This window comes from Nicotiana tomentosiformis, chromosome 3 (assembly GCF_000390325.3).
Source record: "Nicotiana tomentosiformis chromosome 3, ASM39032v3, whole genome shotgun sequence".
NCBI classification, from domain to species: Eukaryota; Viridiplantae; Streptophyta; class Magnoliopsida; order Solanales; family Solanaceae; genus Nicotiana; species Nicotiana tomentosiformis.
Genome location: NC_090814.1, coordinates 116,951,252 through 116,960,244, shown reverse-complemented (window position 1 = coordinate 116,960,244; position 8,993 = coordinate 116,951,252). Strand labels below are relative to the sequence as shown.

Below are 8,993 nucleotides of genomic sequence, written 5' to 3'. Positions count from 1 at the left end.
ATACTATATATATTATTTATAGATTTTGGGGGCCTAAGGCCATTGCTTTAGTAGCCTTGGGCTCCAGTCGGCCTATTGAGGAGCGGTAGAGGTAGGCCGAAGAAGTATTTGGGAGAAGTGATTAGACATGACATAGCACATCTTCAATTTACCGGGGACATGACCCTTGATAGCAGGGTTTAGAGGTTGAGAATTAGGGTAGATGGTTAGTAGGTAGTCAAGTCTATTTCTTTCCTATACCAGTAGTATTAATATTATTCTTGTATTTCCTTATCCTTAGAACTCTTTTACTGCATGTTATTTTTTTGTGCTTCGATTATCTTATTATCTTGTTATTATTATTGCTTTTTTTTTTTGCTTCTCTACTATTTTTTTTTTTTTTAAACTGCTATGATTTTGCTTTTTTTGAGCCGATATAGGAAACAACTCTCTACCTTCACAAAATAGAGCTAACATCTGCATACATACTATCCTTTCACGTCCTCTCTTATAAGATTATATTGAATATATTATTTTTGTTGTTGTTGTTATACATACTTTTCTCAAATCAATTATGAATTTGGAATCTAATTTCATGTTGGTGTTATTCATACAATGTGAGACATAAACTCATAATGGTGATTTTTATATGGGGTATAAGTGGTAATGATGGTATTATGTCAGGTTTGATCCTATCCTAGGTATATTTCATAATTTTCAAACCTCATCATATCTTTTCATTTTTCATGTCTTGTCGAGTTAACCCCAAATGAAATCAAACTAAAAGAGCATCCCCTAAAAAGTAAAATAAAGTGAAAGAAAACTAAAGAGAAAAAAAAAGGACTCATTTGCCTTGCTTTAACAATCACGTAGTAGTTAATCTCTCTTATAGCCAATTTGGCCAAGCTTATTTTTTGGCTAAAAATATTTTTTTTTAAAGCCAAAAGTATTTTTGGCCAAAAATTGAGGTATTTGACCAAGCTTTTGGAAGGGAAAAAAATACTTTTGAGGAGAAGCAAAAGCAGAAAAAAGTAGCTTATCTCCAAAAGTACTTTTCTGAGAAGCACTTTTGAGAAAAATACACTTAGAAGCAGTTTTCAAAAGCTTGGTCAAACACTAATTACTGTTCAAAAGTGTTTTTCAAATTAATTAGCCAAATACAAACTACTTTTCACCATTTTTTTTTTTTAAAAAGTACTTTTGAGAAAAACACTTCTCAAAATAAGCTTATTTTAAAAACTTGGCCAAACAAGCTATTACTCTTGATACAACCATTTTTCAGAAGGAAAACTAAAGAGATAATAGGTATATGTCAACAAATTTAAAAACGGTCAGTTAATATGATTAGATTAATTAGAAAAATAACGCGCGAAAAACATAGAAGATGAATGGAAATTTGTATAGCATTCGTAAATGATCCAGAAATATTGTTAAAAACTTATCGTCCTTGATCCTCGGATTGGTGATCTATACAATGTGGCTGTTGCAAATACGTTCCATCTAACTTTAGCAATAGTTTAATTATATCCGCTAAAGTTTTTGAAACTAAATTTATTTTTTCTGAGTTATATAGTTGATTCACACCTCAATTATAGCATGTTTGACCAAGCTTTTTTGTAGCCTATATTTTTTTGGGGTCAATAGAGTTTTTTTTTCTAAAGTTAAGGTGTTTGGCCAAGCTTTTAGAAGTAAAAAAAATACTTTTGAACAGAAACAGAAGTAGATTTTGAGAAACAGAAAAAAATAGTTCTTCGCATAAGCACTTATTGCAAAATACTTTTGAAAAAAATATACTTAAAAGCGCTTTTTAAAAGTTTGGCTACATACTAATTGCTGCTCAAAAGTGTTTTTCAAATTAATTTACCAGAAACAATAAATACTACTCATACAATGAGCTGAAAGAAAGCAAAAAGAGCATAATTGTATAGTAATACTTAAGTAGCCTATTGAGTTCTTCTATACATGAATAGCTAAAACAGTATCCTGGAATCAACTACTGACCACCATAAACCAAAAAGACAACATGAGGAGTACTAACTTCTTGTATGAACCTGTTAACATAACTGCTGCTGAAGGAGGGGAAGTAGCAGGAGCTGGGGTGCCAAAGTCAGTGGCATTTTCCTTAGCACAAGTGTATTTGCAACGACTAGGACGAACAACCCTGTATACACCACTGCTTGCTAGGAGGTATATATCCTTATTGTTATCCTCACCATATGAGAAAATGTAGCCCAGAGCTGGAACTGAACTTCCTGGAACCAAGGCACAATTTATCGGAGAATTCCCAGCACAAGTGAATGCAATTTTGGTTGTGTTAAATATTCCACTATTCTCAGGGATTTCAGTGCCTGCCCACATTGCACCTGCATATAAATCCGCAAACAGATACCTGAAACAGTTCATGTATGTCATAAACATAAAAGTATATAATACAAAATTTTGGAAATACAAACAGTAACATTCGACCTGGACAACATTGAATTAGTAGACATACCTTCCGGACATGCAAGGATCACTCATGGACCTATAGAAGTATCCACCAGTGATTGAGGCTGACCCTTCATTCTTATTTACTTCAGAGTGATTATAAGCCATGACTGGGAAAATTGGGTTTATTGAGCTCGTAGATATATTTTTTCCAGGTGATTTTGGAGGAGCGAATGGATGGGCACCCTCGTACATATTCCAGCCATAGTTTCCTCCCTTGGTGATTATATCCACCTCTTCATAGTGATCCTATGGGAAAATCATACAGTACCAATAGATCCAATGTATCAATGCCACAACGCCAACTAAATAAACTTCTGGAGTGAGGAAATGTAAGGATTTTTCGTATAAATCTAACGTGGAGTTTGAAGGTGGACACATAAGAATTAAAGAGCATGGTATTAGCTGTTAAAACATACATGTCTTATGAGAACTGCATGGGGAGTAAAATTGTTGCACATTACCTGGCCTACATCTGCACACATGAAGTAAGATGGCCTTGCAGAATCAAAGCTGCAGCGCCAAGGATTTCGCATTCCTAGTGCCCATATTTCTGGCTGCAATTCTTTATCTTCAATATAAGGATTATCCTTTGGAATGGTGTAGTTTCCCCATAAACCAAGCTGGCTAATCTCTTCAGCACCTAAAACAATCGCACACAAAATAAGAGGCGACTCAGCTGACTAAAAAACGCTTCATTTTCACAGGATTAGAAACTACACGTGGATCAACAGACGGAGACTTTTGGCAAGAAATTCTTCACAGTTGCAAATAAGGCAGAACAGACACAGAACCAGTAGAAAACTTGCATCCTCATTCCTCCAGAAGGCATATTACTTTCTTTTCACCAGTTGCTGCTAGTCATATTAGTTGAAAAATAAGCAGCTAGAATCTTTCCAAAGATCAGGAATGATGCATCTGTTGGCAAAGAGCTTTATCCTTGGCAAAGATGACTACAAAGACAAGAGAGTGCTATTTTCTAATCGGGACTACAAAGATTTAGCCGTTTAGAATCTATTTACAACATGCAGTACGATAGCCTAGAGCAGGTGCAAGACCATCAAAGTTAGCACATGTAAATGGATATATAAAATACTACTCAGTACATGTAAAGGAGGTCACAAGTTCGAGCCGTGGAAACAGCCTCTTGCTGAAATACGGGGTAAGGTTGCGTACGATAGACCCTTGTGGTCCGGCCCTTCCCCGGACCCCGCGCATAGCGGGAGCTTAGTGCACCGCACGAGTTTTTGGCTAAAATCATCCCTCATAGTCAACTATGGCTCAAAACTAGAGTACATCCTTGTGTAATAATAGCGAACAAAAAACATCTCTTAACTATCCAAAAAAAAGGCAAGAATCATCCTTCCGTTAATTCCCGTTAAGAAACTAACAGCTGCAACCAAAACATGTGTCAAGCACGTGACCCCCCCCCCCCCCCTCAAATCTCACTATTTTGTCCTTCCCGATCATCTCGTCTTCATCCTTCACCGAAGCTTAGGCTTCTAAAACTTGATTTTTCTTTGAATATAATAAATATTAAAATAATAAACCTTTATATTAAATAAAAGACTTACTAGAACTTTGTAAATTCAGTAATATCAATATAAGTTAATGTGAAAGCTATTGTATATGATATTATCGAATGCTTAAAGATCTGTAATATCAATAATACCATAGTTGGTGTGGATGATTGGCCGTTTAAACTTCGAGCCAGCATTTTCCAATTGTTTCTTATGCTTCAACCCACAAGATCTGGTGCTTTTAACTTTTAAGAATGAGGAAGATGTTTAGTTTGAGAAATAGCAAAAATACTACTCCATACAATGGGAAAAGCCAAATCTTTTTCAATGGCTATTGTTGCTTTTATCTTGTTTGTGAGGTGTGGGAAGATAAGTAATGGAGAATAGCCCTAGCTTCAATTCTTGTTCAAGAAAATAACTTATCTTGTTGCTCTAGTTATTTTCTGAAGTTAAACGTAGAACGTATAGCTTTTGAAGCCTTAATTTCACTGAATATGGAAGAGCGAGATAGCTTCGAGAGGGATAGAATCAGGAGTGAAGGGGGATTTTTTTTTTGGGGGGGGGGGGGGGGGAAGTCACGTACTTGGCACATGTTTTGGTTGTAGCTGTTAATTTCTTAACGGAAATTAACAGAAGGATGATTCTTGCCATTTTTTGAATAGTTAAGGGATGTTTTTTGTTCACTATTATTACACAAGGATGTACTCTAGTTTTGGGCCACAGTTGAAGGATGATTTCTGCCAAAAACTCTGCATCGGGCTGCCCTTTACATATTTTAGGAGATACAATTTCCAGGTGTACAGTACTTTTCTAGAAATTGAACCCAACTTACTCGGTGTGCTATCAACATCAAATCTCATAATCTTTCCAAGCAACGACTTCTTGTTTTGGGCAAAATTGTAAGCATCTCCTGTACCTCCACCGTCACCCATCATAAAGTACAAATATCCATCTTTAGGTCCAAAAAGAATCTGGCCTCCATGATGAGATGTAAAAGGAAGGCCCATTGTGAATATTCTTCTGACTTCTTTCGCGCTGGCAGTTTTTGCCTGGAAAAATCATACTTATTCATGATCATTCAGAGTCAAATAAAAAAGGGAAAAAAGTTTACTCCTTTAGACTGAAAAATTACCAGTGAAGGCTGGGATGCAGTCCCATTAACAGTAAATTCTGCTATAACGGATTGATATTGGCATGGCCGAGAACCACTATCAGAAGGTAGTTTTGATGGATCACAATTCACATCTGAGTTACAAGAGCATCTTCCCGCACAACCAGGCCATGTTTGCTTATCACAATTGAACGAAGCAAAGAAACGGCCATTCTGCGAAAATTTTGGATGAAATGCAATCCCCATCATACCAAATTGAGTGTCAAAATGAACTTCATCAGTTAGATCCAGAAAAGGATTTGTTTCATCAAGCTCTAACACCTTTCCAGAGTCGACTTCTGGAATGGTAGCCAACCATATTTTTCCTTGCTGATTCGAGAAAAAGGCACGATTAGAGCCATCAGGATGAGCAGCCATGTCGAGGTAACTACCATTTCCTATTTTCTCGAGGCACAAACCGCCTGGAGGACTTGGAGGTTCAGTGGTATTTAAGGTAACAGGTTCCCCAGCAAAGCATACTGTTCCATCAACACCAGAAGCAGCTCCTCCAAATGCATTACAGAAATCGTCTTGTGATTGCCATAGATCTGTCAACTTGGTGGAATTGGACTTTACAGGTGTTGGAGCTTGACCTTTCAAGGAAGCAGCAAAGGGAGAGTTCATTATGGATACATTTTGACATGTCGTCCATACTTTAGAGCAAAAGTCATCGGTAACTTGTCTAGTTTGCTTAGAATTTGCTGTAGTCGTGGAATTGCACAGTATAGGAAGTTGTCTCGGAGCAGAACTAGTACTAAAGAGATCTGCTGAAAATTGATCACATTTCTGCAGAAGGTGAAAATACAGAAGTCCATACATCAAGACCCAATAAGGAAGATAGATGCACATTTGAAAATTAATAATTTGGACAGCAAATCCTTTAGTAATATTTCTAGTCATAGCATCTTAAATAACCAGTTACACAAGGTACAACTTACAAGTCTGAAAAATGAAAGTTCATAGCTTCCAAATAAATCAGAACAAGGATCTCGAGAGCCATCTTGATACAGATGATTGTGGGAAATTGAGTCTTTTGACCTCAGCAGAGTTTCTAAATAGCACAAATTTCTGGTTTTATATAAAAAGAGCATTTAAATAATTAACAATCTAACGAACTATGGATATAATATAGGTCCTTAATACTAAACGGGTATCCTAAAACACATATTTATATAATTCATGCTGCAAGACTAGGAAAATAGGAAATAACTAGATGTTCATGAATCTTAAGGACATTAATTACCTTAAGTTGTTTAAGTTAGTGATGGTTACTCAAAACAAGCAGTTACATTTAGCAAGATAATACAAAATAGCACAGATCATGGATCTTCTTACCGCGCAAAGGATTGACTTTACAAGAGAAGCACAACCAGAATCAGAAATATTCATAGCATCAAATTGGTTCTTCAATTGTTTATCATCACTGGAGCTGCAGCATGAGGTTCCATTGTAGGAGCAGAAAGTCAAAGGAGTCTTTTGAGGGAGAGGAGCCCCTATAAAGCATCAAGAGAACTGAAATTAGAACAAGAATAGATAACTGCAAATGGGAAGTTATGACCAACAGCAAAAACTTACTTGAATCAGTACACAAGGGAAGTGAAACACAAGGATAAAGAAGCTGCAGAAAGTTCAACAGAAGGATGATCAAGAAGTAACTGCTTCCCATAACTACTAGCTGAGAAAACAAAAGTCTAAAGCAGAAAAAACACCTATTTGCAGGCTGCAGCTACATCAGGTTGTTTTCAAGATAAGATACATTTCCAGTTCTTAAGTGGAACCAGATAGATTATAGAGACACAAATATAAAACTATTTTCTAATTGACTGTATCCTTCTTTGCTTTAAATTTCAACACATGCTGCCTGTTGCCAACTCCCTCTATTATTGGTCCAACCCTCTAATCAAAATTCAAAAAAAGAAGAAGAAAATCTCCAGAACATGTTGTCTCTCATTTGTTATCAACCTGTCCTTTTCTCTTCTGTAAGAGGCTTTTGACATTTTCTTTTGTCTACTAAGGATAGACGCTCCAATTGGGCAGTCTAAACAGTTGACTTTAAGATTGTGAAATCTTGGCATAAATACATATACTAGTAGAACATATTGGGTGGTTGAGCAGGAAAAAAGAAGCAACTTTAATTGAGAAAACCCAGGCTGGAAGCTGGATGGATCTTGGTTGGTTTGGCTTCATGTCTTCTGTGTCCACATTGATTGCAACCCATATGTTCTGAATATGCTAAAATATTAGCCGCACTAATATACATTTATCACTTAACTATGATTAAATTATATATAATCACTTTCATTTTTTACTGCTAAGATTAAATTACTTGGTTTTGTGCAAACACCTTATGAGATAAATATTTACTCACTAAATATAGTCAAATCTTGTACTTAACAATACAGATCCCTAGAACAACGGTCGTTGTATATGATATGAATAAGTCCATTTTGGAAATATTATAGAAAACTCAGAAAGGGCACCGTCAAAATCAGCAGAGATGGAGACTGAATACATAAAGAAACAAAAAAAGAAACACAGAGCTCTGTACTTCTAGATAAAGGCGTTAGGCAAATCATAGACATAACCTTTTTAAAGGGAAAGTTTTTTGCTATCAAGCAATTTTTCCAAATGTGTACTCTGAACATGAAAATCTGCAAGTGCTTGACCAATGCAAAGTGGTGATCTAGAAGTTTAAGTGAGAACTAAAACTGGAAAAGAAGCACAAAGACATTCTTGCTAATTGTTTACTCCATATAAAATAGGGAATGTTACATGTTGCTTTTTCTAATTCTATTCCTAATTGCTTAATCATATTAACTTTTTACACATCCTTTAAAAAAATATACTAATTTAATCTTATCAATTTTTGTACTTCCACATATTGACCTCTCTTCGATAAATGCCCACTCAATGGTTACATTAACCAAACAAATGCAAGACATTGTCCTGTATAATATTTATGGTTAATTGATAAGTATTTTTATTTTTGTTTTTAACTATTAATATTAAATTGTTTGATTGAATGTAAAAGCTAAATAAACATTTATGGTATTTTGTAGCATCTTGTTTACTTGTAAAACGGTATACTTGAATTTATACGTGGTTTCTAGACAAATGAATTAATTTGATCCTGAAATAATAAAATAAACGAAGAATTATGCAATACTTAGGCTTAAGATGTAGACGAAACAACAGAAGCAACAGTTTGGGGAACATAATTTTCGGGCACGACAACAACGAAATCAAAAAGTAAGAAGGTAAAAGGGTATTAAGCTTTGTATAGAATGTAGCATAAGTTTGCCAGAAAATTTGTGTCGCTTACAATGATAATTGAGCTCACTATTTATAGCTATGTCTAGGGAAGAAGGTCCTAGGATCGTGCCCTTCTTTAATGTCAATTATAAGAGACATTGATGGATGTAACGGTGAACATAAATACCAAATTCTCTATAACGGGTAATTGCTCTTAATGCCATGGAATATTCTCTATTAAATGCTACCGAGAGAAAAGCATTTATCACATCTTTATGAGCGTTATTCTTTCCGGTGACAAACGAAACAGCTGCCTTTGGTCTTTGCCCATCCCCCCGTTTTGGGTTCCACATATCCCTTTTTTTTATGGCCACGTGTCATAGCATATTTTACCCTATACAGATAGTCCCCATGCTTTCCGGTGACATAACTTTGTGTTACCGAAAAGTTGGTAGAAATACTCTTTTGGCGGGAATTACTATAATTCCCTCTCAAGGCTTTTGACAGTTGATTAGACAAACGTTTCTCCGCATTTAATGCTTCGAACATGCGTCATCCCATGATTCAGCACAACTTTTCCCGATTATCGAGGTAATCATGGCCAT

General features: G+C 35.7%; 1 protein-coding gene across 2 annotated transcripts; it reads right to left on the bottom strand.

Annotated features, from left to right (window-relative positions):
* Positions 1 to 1,875: 1,875 nt before the first annotated feature.
* On the bottom strand, positions 1,876 to 7,828 carry LOC104121650 (HIPL1 protein-like). Of its 2 annotated transcripts, none has more exons than XM_009633696.4 (7): positions 6,712 to 7,824; positions 6,472 to 6,629; positions 5,119 to 5,922; positions 4,819 to 5,035; positions 2,931 to 3,109; positions 2,474 to 2,715; positions 1,876 to 2,368 (listed from the first exon to the last, which is right to left on the bottom strand). In XM_009633696.4, exons 1-7 carry the CDS (start codon positions 6,800 to 6,802, stop codon positions 1,969 to 1,971), a joined length of 2,091 nt encoding a protein of 696 aa, XP_009631991.1. In that variant the 5' UTR covers positions 6,803 to 7,824; the 3' UTR covers positions 1,876 to 1,968. The 2 variants fall into 2 exon arrangements, with proteins under 2 accessions (XP_009631991.1, XP_018622242.1); XM_018766726.3 differs by having other exon boundaries at positions 2,283 to 2,342; positions 6,712 to 7,828.
* Between the last annotated feature and the right edge of the window lie 1,165 nt (positions 7,829 to 8,993).